Source organism: Loxodonta africana, chromosome 2 (genome assembly GCF_030014295.1).
Source record: "Loxodonta africana isolate mLoxAfr1 chromosome 2, mLoxAfr1.hap2, whole genome shotgun sequence".
Taxonomy (NCBI): domain Eukaryota; kingdom Metazoa; phylum Chordata; class Mammalia; order Proboscidea; family Elephantidae; genus Loxodonta; species Loxodonta africana.
The window spans coordinates 222,905,346-222,927,909 of NC_087343.1; the positions used below are offsets into that span (position 1 = coordinate 222,905,346).

At 45.9% G+C, this 22,564-nt stretch overlaps 1 protein-coding gene across 1 annotated transcript in view; it reads right to left on the reverse strand.

The window, feature by feature from the left end:
• Nucleotides 1–22,564, reverse strand: part of C2CD2 (C2 calcium dependent domain containing 2) — a 78,570-nt gene that overhangs the window by 43,973 nt on the left and 12,033 nt on the right. Inside the window, exon 2 of the mRNA XM_003418979.4 lies at nt 18,069–18,167. Within this exon, the coding sequence (XP_003419027.1) occupies nt 18,069–18,167 (99 nt within the window). The remainder of the gene's footprint in view (nt 1–18,068; nt 18,168–22,564) is intronic.

The following is a 22,564-nucleotide window of genomic DNA, read 5'->3' on the forward strand; positions in this document are numbered from 1 at the left end:
TCCAGGACTCTCTGTTGTGATCCCTGTCAGAGCAGTCGGTGGTGGTAGCTGGGCACCATCTAGTCCTTCTGGGATCAGGCTCTGGTTCATGTGATCAATAGCAAAGCTTTTTTTCTTTAAATATTGCTTTATTCTATTCTTCCACACCAGCTGATTTTAAATTCCCTAGATACTTCCACATTCACATATAAAAAAAGTCATTAGCCATGTTCTCTTGCTAAAGAAATGAGCCTTAAAAAGAAAAGTTATAGACATTACAAGAAAAAATAAATAAATAAAAAATGTACTCAGGGCACAAGAAATTGTTTCTACCTAAATATTTTTTTTCTAACCTATCATGGTTTTCAATAACTTGGGGGTAATTCAAAGAACATATGATATACATGTGTATGTATGTCATATTATTACAGAACTATACAGCAATACCAAAAATGGATTTATAAAAGAAGGTGATTTAAGAACCTAGAAGACAAATAATTACATCAGGAATAATCGAAATCAGATCCCTGATATAAATCATAAAACATTTTAGAGGGATGATTTTTATACCTATTACCGAACAGAAGAATATCAAGTATCTGCAACACAATCCTGTCTACAGGAGCAGATCTTCTAGAATGAGGGGTCAGCAACCCTCCCTGGCAGAATGCCAAGTAAGCACAGTGTCTGCAAATTACAAGGCCAGGTGACAGGTGTACACCAGCTGCGAGGAAGGGCAGTAGGAAGAAGGGGCGGGGAGAGGCCAGGAGCATGCTGGGAACTGTGTCATGGGATTGGTCCCCTTAGGTCCTGAAGGTTGTCTGCGTGTTTGGCCAAAACTGAGTCATCAGGACAGCTGAGAATAAGGCAGGACTGACGCCTAGTCTCCCCAAGGGAGCTGCTGACCCCCACTGTAGGGAGTCACTTGGGGAGGAAGAGAAAACTCTTTAATCCTCTGGTGTATTTATCAGAATCTAAAATACCAAGTGGACAAACTGTCCAAATAATATTTCGTCACAAAGTTCAGGGATAGAACATTCCTCCTTTTTCTTCCTCATGCCCTAGCTAACTCCCCTTTCTCCTCCACACCAAACTATCCCTATATCCAACTTCTTGCCCCTGTCGGCCCCTCCCGCCAGCCCCGCTCAAATAAAAACGTAGCACATAGACAGAGACCCTCTAGCAAGGGGCCAATTTCCAATACCCATGAGTCAATGCCCATGATCACACAGATCGTAAAAAGAACATCTTGCCTTCTCTCAATACTAGTGGAAAGTTTCAGAACCCTTATTTCAACCCGTTCTTGGAGCATTGTTCTCAAAAGATTGATTTACATGGATTAGCCACACAACTTCAGCATGTTATTGCATCTCTAGAGTTCACAAAAGGTCGGGACAAAAAAATGTTTGCCTAAGAAATGTCGTCTTTTCATTTTAAAAATAAATGATCTTTAAACAATTCTTTTTTGAGAAACGCATTTGGATTTTGATGCTGAGTGAGTTACACACGCAAATGACAGGACACAGAAAATTCACTGTCCTGTGGCTCAACCAACCAGGCCTTCTACTGCTTCTACAAACAATGACTCGGTCACTTCTGTTATTTCTCTAGAACCTTCTATAACAAGACAATTAGAATTTTACCAAGAACTCTGGCAGCTTAATTACTGCCTTGATTCAGGCAAGAAAGAGTTTAGTTCCCTTTTGTATCAGTTCTACATAAAGCTTCTCGACACTCTGTTTCTTGACATATAAGTAGCCCAAGCACTTGGTGAAGATAAAAAAAAAAAAAGTATTTTAAACTCCCAGTTCACAATTGGCCATTCAAGCCACATCAGGAAAGCAAATGGAATCACTAAATGGGCCAGTCTGTTTATCTAAAATCAGTCTGAGAGGAAGTACAGCTGAATGCTCCTTGGAAGCAAGGATGATGTGGCTTCAGCTCGCTTACTCTGGAACACGTCATCAGAAGGGATCAATCGCTGGAGAAGAATATCATGTTTGGTAAAGTAGAGGGTCAGCAAAAAAAGAGAAAGAGCCTCAATGAGATGGATTGACTCAATAGCCACAACAATGGACTCAAACACACCGACGATCAGGAAGATGGTGCCGAACTGGGCAGCACTTTGTTCTGTTCTACCTGAGGTGGCCATGAGTCGGAGCCGACTCAACAGCAACTAACAACGTTAATCCGCACATCTTTTCTTAGCGTCCTCTTGCCTCCTCCAGCCCTATGGCTTCCCCACCCACTAAATGAAATCAGTCACACAGACCAGCAATGCCTTGGCCTCGCCTCTGTGTTCAACCGTAAAAAAGCTAATAAAAATATCAATCTGGGCTTGCTCCGACATTTTGATACAGCCAAAGGGAACACAATTACTGTTCCTATGGGGCCAACTGGGAGAGACAACCATTAGGGTCAAATCCTTTTCCGGGGTAGCCTTTGTCTCTAAATAATAATGCCTGATTTGTCAAATGGATGAAAGCAAAATAGAAAGGAAGCTTTAAAACCAAGTAATCTCCTTTTAGTGTATTAAGGTGTTATCCTCCATGGGGATTAAATTCTATCTCCACTACACACAGCGGGGGGGCCTTCGTTATCTGACAGGGTCACCCTCTTGGAACAGCAGAATGCAGGATCACCTGAATGCCATGTGTAGTGGATTTTTCCAGCTAGTCAGCCTTCCTAAGTGCTCAGATCTCAAGGGTCGACATCTACTAAATACCAATTAACAGGTAGCAACCTTGATCCTGATCATAGAGGCTTCCTGCTATACAACAATGTTCATGAGAATCCATTCTTGGTTTTCAATGAAGCTCCATAGACAATCCCCATTATATGCAACTGTTTAAATACAACTGTTAAATCTTTACTGCTTGGGTTTTAGGTGTCTCCTTCTGAAGCAGTTTGCTAATGCTTCTGGATGTTTAAAAGTTAATTAGAAACAATATATATTTATCACCTGCAGTGGCGACAGAGAACTTGGCCTGGGATGGGAGTAAACGCCCCAGAGCAGGACTCAACTAAGCCAAGACTTGAGACCACAGGGATCAGTCCCCTTGAAAATAAACCACCAGTAGCCATGGAGTCAACTCCGACTCCTGACCACTCCAACTACAACAGAGCCAAATGCCGCCTGGCCCTGTGCCATCTTCATAATCATTGTTATGCTCTTCTTGTGGCCACTGTATATTTTGAGTGCCTGTCAACCTAAGGGGTTCATCTTCCAGCACTATTCAAGACAATATTCTGTGATATAGAGTTTACACTGGCTAATTTTTGGGAGTAGATCTCGAGGCCTTTCTTCCTACTCTGTCTTAGTCTGGAAGCACCGCTGAAACCTGCCCACCATAGATCACCCTGCTGGTACTTGAAATACCAGCGGCATAGCTTCTAGCATCACAGCAACACAAGCTACCATAGTATGGCACACTGACAGATGGGTGGTGGCACTTCAAAATGTGGTTATTAGCTGCTTTCGAGTCAGCTCTGACTCATAGCGACCCCATACACAACAGAACCAAACACCGCCTGGTCCTGCACCATCCTCACTATCGTTGTTATGCTGGAGCCCACTGCTGCAGCCACTGTGTCAATCCATTTTGTTGAGGGTCTTCCCCTTTTTCGCTGACCCTCCGCTTTACCAAGCATGATGTTCTTCTCCAGGGAGCGATCCCTCCTGATAACACGTCCAAAGTATGTGAGAGGTAGTCTCACCATCCTTGCTTCTAAAGAGCATTCTGGTTGTGCTTCTTCCAAGACAGATTTGTTCATTCTTTTGGCAGTCCATGGTATATTAAAAATTCTTCACCAACACCACAATTCAAAGGTGTCAATTCTTCTCTGTTCTTCCTTATTTATCGTCCAGCTTTTGCATGCATATGAGGCAACTGAAAACACCATGGGTTCAGTCAGGTGTACCTTAGTCTTCATGGTGACATCTTTGCTTTTCAACAGTTTAAAGAGATCTTTTGCAGAAGATTTGCCTGATACAACGCGTCTTTTGATTTCTTGACTGCTGCTTCCGTGGCTGTTGATTGTGGATCCAAGTAAAATGAAATCCTTGACAACTTCAATCTTTTCTCCGTTTATCGTGATATTCCTCATTGGTCCAGTTGTGAGGATTTTTGTTTTCTTTATGTTGAGGTGCAATCCATACTGATCTTCAACAGTAAGTGCTTCAAGCCCTCTATACTTTCAGCAAGCAAGGTTGTGTCATCTGCATAACACAGGTTGTTAAATGAGTCTTCCTCCAATCCCAATGCCCTGTTCTTCTTCATATAGCCCAGCTTCTTGGACTATTTGCTCAGCATACAGATTGAATAGGTATGGTGATACAACCCTGACTCACACTTTTCCTGACTTTAAATCACACAGTGGCCCCTTGTTCTGTCTGAAAAAAAATGACTGCCTCTTGATCTATGTACAGGTTCCACATGAGCACAATTAAGTGTTCTGAAACTCCCATTCTTCGCAATGTTATCCATAATTTGTTATGATCCACACAGTCGAATGTCTTTACATAGTCACTGAAACACAGGTAAACATCTTTGTAGTATTCTCTGCTTTCAGCTGGGATCAATCTGGCATCAGCAATGATATCCCTGGTTCCACGTCCTCTTCTGAATCTAGCTTGAATTTCTGGCAGTTCCCTGTTGAGACACTGCTGCAGCCACTTTTGAATGATCTTCAGCAAAATTTTACTTGCGTGTGATATTAATGATATTGTTCAATAATTTTCGCATTTCGCTGGATCACCTTTCCTGGGAATGGGCATAAATACGGATCTCTTCCAGTGGGTTGGCCAGGTAGTGTCTTCCAAATTTCTTGGCATAGAGGAGTGTGCACTTCCAGCACTGCATTTATTTGCTGAAACTTTTCAGTTGGTATTCTGTCAATTCCTGGAGCCTTTTTTTGTTTTTTTTTTTTCACCAATGCCTTCAGTGCAGCTTGGACTTCTTCCTTCGGTACCACAGGTTCCTGATCATATGCTACCTCCTGAAAGGGTTGAACATCGACCAATTCTTTTTGGTATAATGACTTTTTTGTGTATTCCTTCCACCTTCTTTTGATGCTTCCTGCTTTGTTTAATATTTTCCCAGTAGAATCCTTCAATACTGCAACTCAAGGGTTAAATTTTTTCTTTACTTCTTTCAACCTGAGAAATACCAAGCGCGTTCTTCCCTTTTGGCACTTGAAAATAAAATAGCCACCCATAAACCCACCTGCTTTATTCCTGAGAGTTTTCCCAAGGCAAGCAAAGAGCTTGATTACATAAACCATTGCAAAAATAAGCAACAAAAGTCTGAACCGTGCCTTCCAGATAAACCCCTTCCTCTCTACCTAACAGTGTCTTACGGAGAGTGGGGTCTCAAAGGTGGAGGTCTTGAGCCCTTTGAACACTAGATTAAGACTTGTGGATTGACTGTTAAAGATGGCTTGGGTCGGGGTACTGCTGGTCTACCCTTAGAGAACCAAGAAAAAAAAAAAAACAACCTCATAACCATTGAGTTGATCCTGACTCATACTGACCCTACAGGATAGAGTAGAACTGCCCCATAGGGTTTCCAAGGAACGGTTGGTGGATTTGAACAGCTGACCTTTTGGTTGGCAGCTGTAGCACTTAACCACTGAGGAAGGGATTTATTTGGAAGACACAGTTCAGACTTCAGTTGAATGTTTTTGCAATGGTTCATGTAATTGTGTTCTTTGCTTGCCTTGGGAAAACTCTCAAGAATAAATCCGGTGGGTTTATGAGTGGTTATTTTCAAGGGCCACCACCCATCTATCAGTGTGTCATACTGTGGTAGCTTGTGTGTTACTCTCATGCTGGAAGCTACGTCACCGGTATTTCAAATACCATTAGGATCATCCATGGTGGACAGGTTTCAGTGGCGCTTCCAGACTAAGACAGACTAGAAAGAAAGGCCTGGAGATCCACTTCCAAAAATACTTTCAAGAAAGAAGGAGGCTGATGGCAGCATCGGAAGAATGTGGCGCATACAAAAATCTTAGCGTCAGGGTAAACCCGGAAGATTGTGAGCTCAATTCTCTGTAACCTGCACAGGTCAACAGCGTGGGGGAGGTCTTCATTCAGTTTACTCCCTCCTGCTTCAAGGTGCACACCTTAAAGGCAAATAGTCACATACCTATGCAAATAGGGCTTATCCTGAAACCATAGCCCTTTGTTTAATGACAGAGGCAAAATTCCAGGATGAGGTACTCTGGGCTTGGCTATTGCTTGCCAACAAGAATGTCCTCTAATATCTTCAAATTCCTCTGTCTCCTCTCCACTTCCCTTTTCAACTGAGCTTCATGGACAGCTGCCTCAGCTCCTTCTTCACTTAGAACACTCTAGAGGACTGGAAATATTTTAATTACTATTGTCTCCAAAAGGAGCTAGCAACAGAAAAAAAAAAGCTGTGAAAAATACGCCTAAGAAATTTATATTATGGAATATTTTTTACTTTCATCAGATTATATAACACCCCCAGGAAAGAACTCCAAAATAAATGGAAGGAAAGACCCTTCACTAATAATTCGAAGTTCCTAATCAGATTTCCTTCCCAACTCTCTGATGTATTCTCATCTCTGTGAGTGTTCTCTGAGACAGCACGACTCTGACATAAAATACAGTGAAACCTGTGAGAGCCAGAATTCGACAGGACTGCCTTGTTTTTCCAGGTCTTACAAGTTTTCTCCTTTAACAGGGTGCAGTCTTATCACTTTTCTCTCGCTCGTTTTAGTGGTAAATATTTGAGTTTTCCTTCTCTAACAGGTTTCTGCCTTACACAGATTCCAGCGTTCACAGGTTTTAATGTATTATTTTTGCGCCTCAATTTAATAAGTAAAATCCATTATTGCTGAATATTATCAGAACATACATAGTTAATCCAATGTGTCCACTCATTCACAGTATATAGCCGCCAAAAAAAAAAAAAAATCAAGCCCAATGCCGTCGAGTTGATTCTGACTCATAGCAACCCTATAGAACAGAGTAGAACTGCCCATAGAGTTTCCAAGGAGCACCTGGCAGAATTGAACTGCCAACCTCTTGGTTAGCAGCCATAGCACTTAACCACTACGCCACCAGGGTTTCCACATAGCTGCAGATACATTTTTGTAAGGCACTCTTCCAGTGGCCTGAGTTGGAAAGATGTGGGAAACCAGATGGCAGCCAAACCCAAGGAACACTGGAAGGAGCCCCAGGGCTCCTTTCTCTGGGCTCCAGAACTTCCACTCTGACACCCCGCCCCTAGCAAGTCTCCATCCCTTTTGTTAGGATACTATACTTTAAAATGAACAAAGAGGCTTTTCAGTAATATTATACTAGCAGAAAGTATTGCTAACATTCAATGTGGTTTAAAGTGGGCATTCCTTAGGTTAAAAATCTGTGAACATTCTGGTCTTTTTTTCTCAGCTCTATATGTTAAAAGGCATGTAGAAGAGATTTCCTATAAAAGGAAGGGCAGGAAGGAATTAGGCCCTTCCCAGGCTGGCTTTATTGCTTCCCCTTTGGGGCCACATTACTCTGCCACACCTGCCTCCAATGCCCGGTGCTCTGTATAAACAAACAAAACCTCAGGGTGCCTGGGGCTCCTTCCACTCTTCTTCCTCCAAGCCAGGGTCAGCCCGTACCTGAGGGCTGACTCAGCTCAGAAATCCCTGGAAATCTGCGAGACAGTTCCACCTCTGTCTGCTCCTACTTAGAAGCAGTATCTGCACTGAATCTCCAGAGGTGGAGCCTCCAAGGAGGAATCTCCTAGCCTGCCCTAGGAAAGGCCCTGGTTCAAAACAATTTTACAACCTATTGCATTTTAGCATAAATACCAGGTTAACTGGGTATCTAGAATTTCAGGTCATGCAAAGCCAGAAAAAAAAAAAAAAAGACAACCAAGCTTCCCAGTAGCAACTACAGAGACAAACATGGGCAATTTTAAATTATGCTCGTCCCTGTTGCAAACAAAGGGGCCCACTGAGGCATGTAAAGAGCAGAGGAGATTCCAGAGGCTCTCAGAACATGTTTCACTTTGTAACTATGTAACAGGCAGCCTTCTATAGGGAATAAGTACACATGACAACCATACACACCCAGTGTGAGCTGTGGGTTTCCTCTATGGACACAACATGGAATAAAGATGCTGGCAGAAAATTCCATGCAATCGCCCAAGTTGCGTTGGTTACTATGGTTTTATGTAAGCAAAGGTTGGTTATGGCTTTTCAGTTCTCTCTTCTCTGTCTGCATGGTCTCTTTCATGGTGGGGCCGGTGGTGGTGGTGGTGATGGTGGTAGAGGCGGAAGTGGTGAAGGAGGTGGAGTGATGGCGGTGGTGGTGGTGATGGTTGTGGAGATGATGGTGGTGGTGATGGTGATGGAGGCGACGGTGGCATTGCTGCTGCTGCTGGTGGCAGTGTGGTGGTGGTGGCTGGCAGAGTTTAAGTGAGATAGTAATAATGTAAAAATAACAGTAACAGGCACTGCCTACTGTGTGCAGTGGTTAGAGCTCGACTTTTGAAGCTGAATCTACCATTCAACCACTGCCTCTGTCACAACTGTTCCATCGGCCAAGTGACTTAACCTCTCTGTGCCTCAGTTTGCTCCTCCGCACAACGGGCTTGATGCTGCTGATGGCAGAGTTTGTTGCGAGTGCCGAATGACAGTGGACTTAAGTTCTTGGCTGAGGCCTGGTTACCATCACGGTAACCATCACAAACCACAACACGGCAGGTGGCATGCGGGGCTCCACCCAGGTATGCATTCATTCTCATTCTCCTCACCACCTGGCCAGGGAGGGGTTTATATTTCACAGACCAGACACCAAATATGCGGCTGGAAAGAGAAGTTAAGTACCCAAAGCAAGCCCATACCCAACCTGTGTCTCCCTGGATTCCAACTTTCTCCAGGCTGGGTGGGTTATTACTTTCATTTAAAACTTCAATGTACAGTTCATCATTATACTATTAGAAAGCATACTATTAGAAGCCCCCATTAACTGAGAAATAGTGCTGAAAAGAGAGATAATTAGAGCTTCTCACAGGATACTCAGCCCCACACCAAGAAAGCCAACGTCACACGCCGCATCTAAGCACGGATCCCAGCACCAGGTGCCAACAGCGCTTCCCATGAGGCTTTCCAAATAAGCACTAGATTCAAAGACACGCTTATGCTTCCTAGAAGTGCTGCCAGGGAGCGCCTATAACGTACAACCCCCAAACCCTAATTCTTGTAAAGTCTTTTCATCAAGGAGCTTCCACGCTGTGCTTGTAGCCCTCACACACCGCCCTGGAAGTGAGTGTGAAGCCCTAATCACGTGGTTGCATTGTAGACAGCCATGGCCACATTCTGTGGACAAAGAGCCGGCACTCAGGTCCCGCAACATGGTAAAAAGACAGAGAGGAGTCTTCACCTTTTAAAGACACCGACTTAAGTGTTTCTGGATGAAATGTCTGGGATTGCTGCAAAATAATCCAAGGGGCTCAAGAAAGGGTGCCGGGGTGAAGGTGTAGCAAGACTGGCTGTGTTGATCCCGGGTGACAGGTACATGGGGGTTAGTTACACTCCTCCCTCCCTCTTTTGTGTGTGATTGAAATTGTCCGTAATAAAAAAAAAGCCCTACTGTATATGAAAACCAAGGAGCCCTGGTGGTGCAGTGGTTAAGCGCTCAGCTGCTAACTGAAGGGATGGCAGCTTGAACCCACCAGCCACTCTACAGCAGAAAGATGTGGCAGTCTGCTCCTGTAAAGATTACAGCGTAGGAAACCATATGGGGCAGTTCTACTCTGTCTTACAGGGTCGCTATATGAGTCAGAATCAACTCAACGGCAACGGGTTTGGTTTGGTTTTGGTTTATATGAAAACTAAAAAAAAAAAAAAAGTTTCGTTTTTCTGGGTCAAACATTCTGGAGCAAACCTCTCCCAGGATGTGAGGAAAGAAAACATAGGTAGAAACTTGTTGCTCTTGCGAAACAACGCAATTAAAGTCTGGGAGAAATAGGTTTACCTTGTGCATGTTCAGACTGGAAGAGAGAGAGGAGAGAGTCCTTGGAGAGCAGCTGAACGGCCGGCCATGGCTCTGTTCTCACAGGGCCCACTGGGAATGCCTCCCCTACAACCAAGCCCTCGCTGGGCCTACAGCTCCCCTGGGCTGAGGTGTGCCTACACAGTGCAAACGGTTAACAGCAAAGGTCAGCAGTTCAAGTCAGTCCAGAGGCAGGCACCTTGAAAGCCAGGCCTGGCAATCTACTTCTGAAAAATCAGCCACTGAAAACCCTGAGGAGCACAGTTCTATGGGGTTGCCATCAGTTGGGGTCAACTCGACAACAACTGGTTTGGGTGAAGAGACTGGATTCCACGTGAACCAGCACAGGGTCTCTGCACCCGAGAAAATTCCCTTAGGAAAATACCACAGCTACTGTACAAACCCGGACAGGGTGAGCTCTCCACATCGTACTCAGCCTAGGTCGGGCAGGGTGTGAATGGCACCCATCACAGGCCCTACAAGACCATGCAAAGTGCTCCAATCTGCACACAAACAAAGGTCCCTGGGTGGCACAGACGGCTTGTGCTGGACTACTAACCTAAAGGTTGGTGGTTCAAACCCACACAGCAGCACCACGGAAGAAAGCCCTGGTGATCTGCTTCTGTAAAGATTAGAGCCCACAAAACTCTATGAAGCAGTTCTGTGTTTTTTTCTTTGGGGTGCACAACCCTGCTCTCTGTGTAGGATACACATGTGGGGGCGCTGTTGATGAACACGGTATCTGCAGAGGTGATTACTCGTGCATCACGGTCTCTAGGGGCTGCAGGAGGAAGTCCAAGCCCAGGGCACCCCAGGAAGCAGGAGAGGCGAGTCCTGCCCCACGAGGGGCCTCCAGGAAGGCTTAAGAACATACACAGGCCAGAAGCACACTCATAAAGAGGACGGCAGAGATGCTGGCTGGTCAGCTACCTTCTTATCTGGTTCATCAGGGATGTTATTCCGTAACAGAAACCCCTGGGTCAGGCAGGCGGGTCCCTGTCATTAGCCCAAATGCCAACCATAATTCCCTTGCTAAGGCCAAGTTATAAAGATGAGAAAGATACAACCTGATGCAAGTGGGGGTGGTGGAGGGGCCTTAGAAGGGGAGGGTTCACGCCCCTGAAATCCTGTTTGCATTTCTTTTATGCCTTTGTAAAGATCAGAGCCAAGAAAACCACACAGAGCAGTTCTGCTCTTGTAACACATGGGATCACCATGAGTTGGAATCAACTCAATGGCAAGGGTTTTGTGTGTTTAGTTTCAAGTTCTTTTGGAGGATTTTTTTCTTCTTCTTAAGAATTCTGTACAGTAGGGTCAATACACAAGGCTGCTGATGTCAGATTCCGGATAAGTCTGGAACCCATGGGGGAGGGTGTGGCTTAGTTACTGAAAAAAAGGGCACCGTTGTTCGTTTACTGCCCCACATGGCAATTCTAGAACACGAAATTCTGCAACGATACGTAAGTGTTAAGTAAGTTCCCGCCCAGGACAAATTACAAGGGAAACTCGGATCAAACTGGCTCAAGGCCTTTGCAAGAAGGCACCCATGGTTGGCCCAGCTGTTGTCCAAGAATGGAAAAGCATCTAAGGGATCCAAGCTCAGAAGTGTGTCCTGCTGTCGACTTGTCTTCCCAGGAGTCCTGCTAGATCCCAACAGAGATGGGGGTGAGGCACTCAGAACACCACCGGGATCCCTCCTCCCCCAGTTCGCAGCCAAACGAAGGCAGAGGGCAGACGGCCAGGCGACGGAGGTGCCTGTCCACCCGGGGGCGGCCCTCACGGGGTAGCACTAGCCACAGCCACCACCAGGTGATGGCAAGTGTCATTTCCTCACTGGCCAAGAGAACATAAAAGTCGAGGACTAGGCAGAATATTGCCATCAAAACAGAACAAGACTCTGTGTGGGCAAGCTTCCACGTCTGCGATGTGTAAAAACTTCAAAGAATACTCTGGAAGGGTGTGGAAAGAGGTGGGTCAGTGCAGCAGAAAGACAGGATAAGAACCAGTTGCTGCTGAGTCGACTCCAACTCATGGCAACCGGATACGTGTCGGAGTGGAACTGGGCTCCACGGGGTTTTCACTGGTTGAGTTTTTGGAACTAGATTGCCAGGCCTTTCTTCTCAGGCACCTCTGGTTAACAGAGGAGGGCTTTGAACATTCGTACCACCCAGGGGCTCCAAAAAGAGGACAGACTTCTAAAAAAAGAGTTTATGCATTTCTATATCACTTTTAACTTTTTAATTTGCATACACTATGCCTATAATTGCATTAAAACAATACAATTTAATCCTGTACTTCCTAAGGTTGTTTTATATACCGTATACTAAGCCCCTCAGAAGTACCTTCAATTATTTCCACTTCTAGGAACAGTGAAGAAGCCAACACACAAATAAAAATAATAACAGAGAGAGGGTGAAAATAGCTAATGCCTGAGTGTTAATTACATGTTTGGTATTGCTTCCAGCACCGTACTCGGATGAACACAGCCCAGCCTTATGGCCAGCCTAGGAGGTGGGTATGATCACCTTCATTTACAGACGGAAAAGCCAAGGCAGAGAGAAGATGGAGATGGGACTCAAGGGCCTACCACCCCAGGAGCAGGGGTGTGAGCAGTTGGACCTCTCAGTCTTCCAAGCTCTGCTTGTGGCCAGTGTTGTTGTTAATTGCCAGCTGTGGGCTGGAGGGGAAAATCCTGGTCTCTTGCAGCTTCTCTTCTTTGGTTCCTTGACGATCTCCATCTGGCATCAATCCTTCTCCATTTGTGTTGCTTTTCTGTGCCTAATCTGCCCTTTTACATCTCAGAGGGGATCGGTTTAAGATACATCCTACACTGATTAACATAACAAAGAAAGTCCTATTCCCAAATGGGATCACATCCACAGGTATAGGGATTTAGGGTTTACAATACACACACACACACACACACACACACACGTGTGTATATATATATATATATTTTTTTTAATTGTCCTTTAGGTGAAAGTTTACAGCTCAAGTTAATTTCTCATATAGAAATTTATACACATATTGTTATGTGACACTAGTTTCAATTCCTGTAATGTGACAGCACACTCCTCCTCTCCTCTCTGGTTTCCCATGTCCATCCAACCAGCTCCTGTCCCTTCCTGCCTTCTCATCCTGCCTCCAGACAGAAGCCACCCATTTAGTCTCCTGTATCTGCTTGAGGTAAGATACACACTCTTCACAAGTATTATTTTATGTTTTATAGTCCAGTCTAATCCTGGCTGAAGATGAGCTTTGGGAATGGTTTCAGTTCTGGGTTAACAGAGCATCTAGGCGCCATGGCTTCAGAGGTTCTTCCAGTCTCAGTCAGACCATTAAATCTGGTCTTATTACATGAATCTGAGTTCTGCTCTACACTTTCCTCCTGCTCCCTCAGGGGCTCTCTGTTGTATTCCCTGTCAGGGTGGTCATTGGTGGTAGCAGGGCACCATCTAGTTCTTGTGGTCTCAGGCTGATGGAGTCTCTGGTTTATGTGGCCTTTTTGTCTCTTGAGCTAATATTTTCCTTGTGTCTTTGGTACTCTTCATTCTCCTTTGCTCCAAGTGGGTTGGGACCAATTGATACATCTTAGATGGCCGCTAGTAAGCTTTTAAGACCCCGGATGCCACTCACCAAAATGGGACGCAGAACATTTTCTTAACAAACTTTGTTATGCCAGTGATCTAGATGTCCCCTGAAACCATGGTTCCCATACCCCAGCCCCAGCTACTGTGTCCCTCAAAGTGTCTGGTTATGTTCAGGAAACTTCTTAGCTTTCACTTTAGTCCAGTTGTGCTGACCTCCCCTGTACTGTACAACACACATCTTTGAAGGACACCATTCAATCCACAACACCAACCTTCATGGCTACAGGACTTTGACACTCCACAACGATTGCTACATCATCCTACTAAAAGAAGGGCCAATGGTGTTGAAATAAAGCTGATTATGGAAGGAATGAATGGCCTTGCACTATTTCCACATCTCTGCTCCCTCCTCCACATCTCCAGGCCAGCCCTGAACTCTCCCCTCCACTCTTAATTGACACCTTTCCAAAAGTGTTGGGAGACACACAGAGAAACCACCCACCAGAGGCAGTTGTTCCCTATCGGCCAATAACAGAAAGGACACCCCCTGCACTGGAGTCACTTCCCCAGCAGGGGGCCTGGGCTGGTCAGGCTGGCAGCCCTCTGTGCCTCAACTCTGCAATCTACAAAACCAGGCACTGGACCACCGGCTCACCGCTCACCGAGGTGTCTTCCAGCTCTGCAGTTGGGCCACTCCCAGCATCCTGCATAGTTGCTGCAGGCTTCCTTCTGCAACTCCGGTATTCCAGAGCCATCCTCACACACAGTACAAGGATTATATAGTTGTGAGGCCCCGGTACTGACCAGGGTCTGGGGAAAGAGATACTGGTGGGGCCTTTAGCCCTGTGCTGCTGGATCAAGTACACAGGGCAGCACTTTGGAGACCATTTCAAGGATACCTGGTCAGGCTAACGTGGTCACATCTATGACCCAGGAATTCCACGCCTACCCTTGAGAAACTCTTATCAGTGTGCCAAGGAGACAGGAAATGGTCAATGTGCATGCCCACCGCAGCATGAGCTGCACTTGTGAAAAGAGAAAACCATCCATTATGGAAGATGGGGAAATGTCCCTCTGTTTCATCCGTACAATGGTGCCCTGAACTGTGGCTCAAGTCAACGAACTAGAGCTATTAGCTTTCTCCCTGTCTCTATATGCAGGAGTCACTGCCAAAGGTCGAAAGCTCTACAGCTGTGAAGGCCAGGCTTTCCCAGGCAGAGACAGGCATGCACAGACAGGGATGCTATGGCTGGAGTCTTCCACAGACTTTTGGGAACTGCAACGTTGGGCTGCAACTGACTCATCCCTCCCGAACGTAGACGTTCACCCACCCACCTGTCAGGTTGTTGCACTGTGGAGGCTTGCACGTTGCTGCAATGCTGGACACTATGCCACCAGTATTTCACCCATGGTAGACAGGTTTCAGCAGAGCTTTCAGACTGAGACAGACGAGGAAGAAAGGCCTGGAGAGCTACTTCCAGAAATCAGCCAGTGAAAACCCTGTGGATCGCCACGGTATGATCCAAAACTGATCATGGGGATGGAATGAGATCGGGCAGCATTTTGTTCTGTTGCGCGTAGTATCCCCATGAATCAGAGCAGATCTAATAGCAGCTAACAACAATACGCACACACACACAGAGTTGCTACAGAGCCAACTCCAGCTCACGTGTTACAGGTAGAACTGTTCTATAGGGTCTTCTTGGCTGTAACCCTTTCAGATACAGTAATCCAGTGCAAAAACCATGTGCACCACTCAGGGACCTTCACATAGGTTTACACACTCTATATTTCTATGTTAATGTATATATATAAATCTGCACAAATCTCAAAAACGTACAAAGAAAACCTTATTGCAAAATTATACATAAAACATGATGAAAGATTTAAATGCATAACACAATACTTCAGCTGTGACAGGGACGAGATACCCAAGGCAGGGATGGGGTTCAGGAGCCTGGTAATGCTTTCCCCCTGGATTCTGGAGCTGGGGTCACTCCATAATCCGTTCCTCACTGTCTGCTAGATGGCAGGTAGGTTTTTAATTAATGATAAAAGTAATTAGATCCATACAAAACCAAAAACCAAATCCACTGCCATCGAGTCGATTCCAACTTAGAGCGACCCTATAAGACATTAGAGCTGCCCCATACGGTTCCCAAGAAGCGTCTGGTGTATTCGAACTGCTGACCTTTTGGTGAGCAGCCGTAGCTTTTAACCACTACGCTACCACGGTTTCCGATAAGATCCATAGAGATTATATATTATCTTTAACATACACATAGATGCAGTAGTAAAGTATAAACACATGGCTGAGAAGGAAGAAAGAATAGTCCAGTTTTAGAAGCATGGTCACACTGAGGGTGGGGACGGGACGTAACGGTGAATGGGGGCCTCGCTGCTCATGTTTCTTAAATACGCTGTCTATACAGACCGACAGAAAATTACGTGTGAGCCACCTGAAACAAAAGGACCAGCTGATTCACTGTTTCTCCAAAAGTGAGAGCACCCCCTCCTGTCTAATTGCGGCACTAAACTGCACCTCAGATCTGGCCCATTGAGCAGCCAACAGGGACACTACATCCCTCCATTTGTGGCAGGTCTGTGAACTCGGCAGTTTTACCGGATGTAACCAGTAAATCAGTCAAATTTAATAATGAGGAAAAAAAAAGTCAGAATTTAAATTTGAGAGAAAGTTTATTAGGACTTGTTACAAACATTTTTCATTTAAAAGGAGGGAACCCACCAGCTGCTCTGGGGGAGACAGATGTGGCAGTTTGCGCCTGTAAAGACTACAGTCTTGGAAGCCCTGTGGAGCAGTTCTACTCTGTCCTATAGGGTCGCTATGAGTCAGAATCGACTCCATGCCAATGCGTTTTCTTGGTTTTGATTAGTCTAGTGAGTTTAGTCTGTGGACTGTTAACAACAGTAAAATAAACTTTAAGTAATATTTAGATGGCTCAAATCTATTACATCCCCCACATGTCTGTCAGTTTGTTGTACTGTGGGGGCTTGTGTGTTGCTGTGATGCTGGAAGCTATGCCACCGGTATTCAGACACCAGCAGGGTCACCCATGGCAGACAGTTTCAGCTGAGCTTCCAGACTAAGACAGACTAGGAAGAAGGACCCGGCAGTGTACTTCTGAAAGGCATTAGCCAGTGAAAACCTTATGAATAGTAGTGGAACACTGTCTGATATAGTGCTGGAAGATGAGCCCCCCAGGTTGGAAGACACTCAAAAGACAACTGGGGAAGAGCTGCCTCCTCAAAGTCCGGTCGACCTTAATGACGTGGCTGGACTAAAGCTTTCGGGACCTTCATGTGCTGATGTGGCACGACTCAAAATGAGTGAAACAGCTGTAAACATCCCGTTAATAATCGGAACCCGGAATGTACAAAGTATGAATCTAGGAAAATTGGAAATCATCAAAAATGAAATGGAACGCATAAACACCAATATCCTAGGCATTAGTGAGCTGAAATGGACTGGTATTGGCTAATCATATGGTCTACTGTGCCAGGAATAACAACTTGAAGAGGAACGGCATTGCATCCATTGTCAAAAAGAACATTTCAAGATCTATCCTGAAGTACAACACTGTCAGAATGCTCCTTCAAAGCAAGGATGGCAAGACTTCATCTCACATACTTTGGACATGTTATCAGGAGGGATCAGTCCCTGGAGAAGGACATCATGCTTGGTAGAGGGTCAGCGAAAGAGAGGAAGACCCTCAACGAGATAGACTGACACAGTGGCTGCAACAATGGGCTCAAGCATAACAATGATTGTAAGGATGGCGCAGGACTGAGCAGTGTTTTGTTCTGTTGTACACAGGGTCACTATGAGTTGGAACTGACTCAACGGCACCTAACAACAACAACAACAACGTACACATACACACATAAAGATTTTATTGAGATGTTGTTCACATACCATACAATTCTCCCATCTAAACTGTGCAATTCAACGGCATTTAGTACCTTCACGGAGTTGTGCAACATAGTCACTATTAGACCGTGTTCATCACTCCAACAAGAAGCCCTGCCCCCATTGGCAGTCATTCCCCATTTCTCCCCAAACACCCCCTCCACCCAGCCCTAGGCAACCTCTGTCTATGGAATTGCCTAACCTGGGCATTTCCTATCAATGGAGTCATTTCACATAAATGGAGTCAGACAATACTTTTCCTTTCACTTCTGGCTTCTTTCACTCAGCATAATGCTTTCAAGGTCCATCCATGTCGTAGCATGTATCAGAACATCCTTCCTGCATGAGGTCAGCTGATATTCCAGTGCACAAAGGCACCCTCTTGTGTCTATCCATTCATCACTAGATGGACCAGACATTTCAGGGGATGTAAGGTCTCTAGCTTCTCAAGAATTCTAAATCCAAACAAACTCCCCTGCTCCCAGCTGTAACTTCGCCTCCTCCTGTTTAGAAAGGCCCGACACAGTTGAGCATCTTCCCACCTCCAGCTCACCTTTTCCTGGGCAGACTTGGTCACACTCGAGACTTGCTGCACGGCCAGCTCCAGGGGCTGCTGCAGCAGGTCCTCCTCGAAGGCCAGGAGCAGCGGGCCCTGGAAGAGAAAAGAAGGATGAGGACACACATCCACATGGCGTTTGTAAAAGTTGTATATTTGCTATAAGCTCTGCACATTTCAGAAAACATAATGAGACTGACTTTAGCTAAGCTATACTTCTGCGTAGCCGTTGTTAGTTGCCATTGAGTTCGCTCTGACTCCCGGCAACCTTCTGCATAACAGAACCAACGCCGCCCCATTCTATGCCATCCTCACGGTCGTCGGTGCATCTGCGTTCACCGTTGCAGCTATCGTGTGGCTTCATCTCATGGAAGGTTTCCCTCATTTTCACTGATCTGCTTTATCAAACGTGATGTCCTTTTCTAGCGAATTCTACATAGCAGCCGTGGTCAAATACCAGCCAGTTCACACGCCCGTGAACCAGCTCTCTGCGGATGGCGCCGCGGGTGGGAGCCAGCTATGGCAGAAAGCTGAGAAATGGACAAAGCACAGACCCACTTCCCGTGCTAGAATACAGGCTGTGAAGGGCACTTCGAATCGTGTTTGCAATGTAAGGAAAGAACCCAGCCTCCTCGGGCAGGGCTGCTCTGTGCTCCTCAGGGGTGGTGGGCTGGCATAGTCTATGGAGGCAGGCTCAAGGCCTGTGGCCTCTGCCCTTTTTGGTGAAGGCCCGTGTTATGGATTGAATTGTGTCCCTCCAAAAAATAGGCTGAAGTCCTAACCCCCAGTAGCTATGAACATGACCTCGTTTGAAAATAGAGTCTTGGAAGATGGCATAGGGTGGGTCCTAATTCCACCCAAGTTATGTCTTAAAAACGAGAGGAGACACAGTTACAGACACAGGAAGAAGACGCCATGTGGACGCTTGTCTCCAAGCTAAGGAACACAGGGGATTGCTGGGAGCCACGAGAAGCCAGGGGACAGGCATGGAACAGGTTCTTCCTCAGAGCCCTCAGAAGGAATCTACACGGCCGATACCCTGATTTGAACTTCTAGCCTCCAGACAATAAATTTATTTTCTAAAACCCAAGCCCAAACCCACTGCCGTAGAGTCGATTCCAACTCATGGTGAACCCCCATGTAACAGAGTAAAACTGCTCCATAGGGTTTTCTTGGCTATAAACTTTATGGCTGGAGATTGCCAGGCCTTTCTTTTGCAGCACCACTGAGTGGGTTCAAACCACCAACCTTTAGGTTAGCAGTCAAGGACAAAATATCTGCGCCACCCAGGGACCTATATATCATGTTTATTGGGGTATAATTCACACACCATACAAGTCACCCATCTGAACAGTGTTTGATGCATTCCCAGATTTGTGCGACCATCACCAAAGTCACTTTTAGGACATTTTCATCACTCCAAAACAAAACCTTGGATCTATCAGCTGTCACTCCCCACTTCTCCCCAAACAAACAAAGAGGACAATAAATTTCTGTTCTTTAAAGCCACCTAATGGGTGTTATTTTGCTATGTATGGCAGCTGTAGGAGACTAATGCAGACCTTCACTTTGACTTTAGCGAACTCTCCCCCCCATTCTGAGTGGCTGCACTGTAGCACAATGTGGCACTGCCAAGTAAGTAGCGCTGCCGTGTAAGGTGGCATTGTCATGCAAAGTGGCCCCCTATTCTCCTCTCCCATGGGTAGGGGGGTAGGAATCCCAAGGGGCCAGACAAGAGACCTCAGCTGAAAATGCGCCACTCTGGGGGCTGTGTCAGGGAGTTGGCTCTCCGCCCCTGCTTGGCAGACCTCCGGAGCTGCCTGGCTCCTGCCCTCACCACCTCATCCACTTTCAGTCTGGGCATCCTCAGCATCGTTCCAGTGAACTCTTCTGTGGCTAAACTCAGTCTACATCACTTTTGGTTCTTGCTGGTAAAAATCTCCAAGTAACAGATATATGATTAAATTAACATGACCACAGGCAACAAGACTGGTGTTTTATAAGAAACTATCAGGACCTGGACAGCCAACCAAGTCTTGTCATTTTTAAAATAAGTTCTCTTGAGAGGCTAATCACTTGTGCCAACAATACAATCCTGGATTGAACCGCTTTTTAAACTCTTTTCCTTACAAGCGGGAGAAAGTGCATCATAGTTAAATAAGCTCTGATTTGGCGACTACAATCAAAACTCAGCCCCACAGCTTCCTATCATTGTCATCTGCTTCGCTGTGGAAGGAGCACTAAGGGTGAGCTAGTTCCACCAACCAAGCGTGGCCAAGGGTGGGAGAATGAAAGCCCGGAAAGTGCTATAAACATCGTCCTGGCAAGCAAAGTACAAACGAGCAAGCAATGACATTATCGCGTGTCTATTTCTTAAGAATTCCCAAAGATTAAGAGAAAAATCTATAAGGCAGAGAACACTTTAAGTTACATACTCCTAACCTCACTCTGTTTTGGCAACATCTACCCCACACACAACCACTACCCATCTGTCAGTGGAGGCTTCCATGTTGCTATGATGCTGAAGAGGTTTCAGTAGAGCTTCCAGACTAAGAGAGACTAGGAAGAAAGGCCTGGTGATTTATGTCCAAAATCCCTACGGATCACAATGGTCCGATCTGCAAGCGATCACGGGGATGGCATGGGGGTGGGCAGCATTTCATTCCATTGTGGATGGGGTCACCACAATCTCACACCCCCCAAAAAAAAATCAACAGGGGAGAATTAAATCTACTTCTGAAAAGTGATGACATCTTAGTGTCAGGGCCACTCTGCTGACATTCTCCACGACTAGATTTGTTTTGAAGTGACATCGGGCTGGCGCCTGCTGCGAGCCTGGTAACAGCATTGTTCTGTGAACTGAGCCCACCTGGTTGAGAGAACAGCTCCCAGCGAGAGCCCCGTGCCAGGCAGGGAACAGACCCGTCAGCAGGAGATGTTACAGCTGTTGGACACCAGCGTAGGAAACAACGCACCTTCTGTGCCGGCCCGAGGATACAGTGGTGCCTCACACAAGCCGATGCAGGCTCCTGCCCCGTGGAAGTCCGTGGGGCAGGATACGCTGTGTGTGTCCTCTTATCGGAGTCCCTGAGTAGCACACATGGTTAAGTGCTAGACTACTAACTGAAACACTAGCAGTTCAAACCCACCTGGAGGTGCCTCAGAAGAAAGCCCTGGTGACCTGGTTCCAAAAGGTCTCAGCCTTTGGAGCAGACCTACTCTGCATACAGGAGGTCGCCATGACTTGGAATCTACTCAAGGGCAACTAACAATAACTCCTTTACCAGGGTTGTGGTGGTTGAGTGATACAATTCTCCCCCTCCAGGCAGGACACCTGGGTTTGATTCCCCGCCAGCGCATCTCACGTGTAGCCAGCACCCATGTCAGTGGAGGCTCATGCATTGCTACGATGCTGAACGGATTTCAGCAGTGATTCCAGAAGACAGACTAGGAAGAAACGCCTGGTGAGCTACTTCTGAAAATTGGTCCGATCCACAACCGATTATGGGAACGGCACAGGACTGGGCAGCATTTTGTTCTGTTGTGTATGGGGTCACCATGAGTTGGGGGCTGACTCAGTGGCAGGTAACAACAACAACAACAACCCTCTTACCTATGGTACCTTCTAGACGAAAACCCTGAAAAGATTTCGCTTGGAAAATTGAAGGTCAAGAGGTGGCCTCACAAAGGAAATAAACTTACTAAATTAAAATAAGGACAGAGAGATTACCTATTCCCTTTCCCTGTTCAGACCTCCATCACCCACAAGTAACAGGGAGCAGGACGTGTGTGCAGCACCCTACAGGGATCCATATATCTCTGACACACTGGTCCTCCCAGAGCCCACATCCCAGACTCTTTCCATTTAGCCTCAAGGAAGGCTTAATGTTCACATGGAGAAAGAAACATGCAAGAATCACCAGGAAAACACGGCAAAAGAAAAATTACTGGGGGACGGGGCAGCTGTGCCACTATTTCCAGTTGTCATGGAGTTGACTTTGCCTCTTAGTGACCTTGTGGATAACAGAGGAAATACCGCTCAGTCCTGTCCCATCCTCATGATCATTGCTATATTTGAATCCATTGCTTTAGCAAGGAGGGTTTCCCTCATTTTCACTGACCCTCTATTTTACCAATCAGGATGTCCTTTTCTAGCAATTGGTCTTTCCTGATGATGTATCCAAAGTAAGCAAGCTGAAGTCTCAACATCCTTGCTTCCAAGGAGCGTTCTGGTTGTATTTCTTCTAAAACTGATTTGTTCATTCATCCGGCAGTCCATGGTATATTCAATATTCTTTGCCAACATCACAGTCCAAATGCATCAATTCTTCTGTCTTCCTTGTTCATTGTCCAGCTTTCACAGGAATATGACACAACTAAAAAGACCGTGGCTTGGGTCCGGTGCATCTTAGTTGTCAGAGTGACACCGTTGCTTTTCAAAACTTTACAGAGGTCTTTTGCAGCAGATTCGCCCGGTATGTCGTTACATTTCT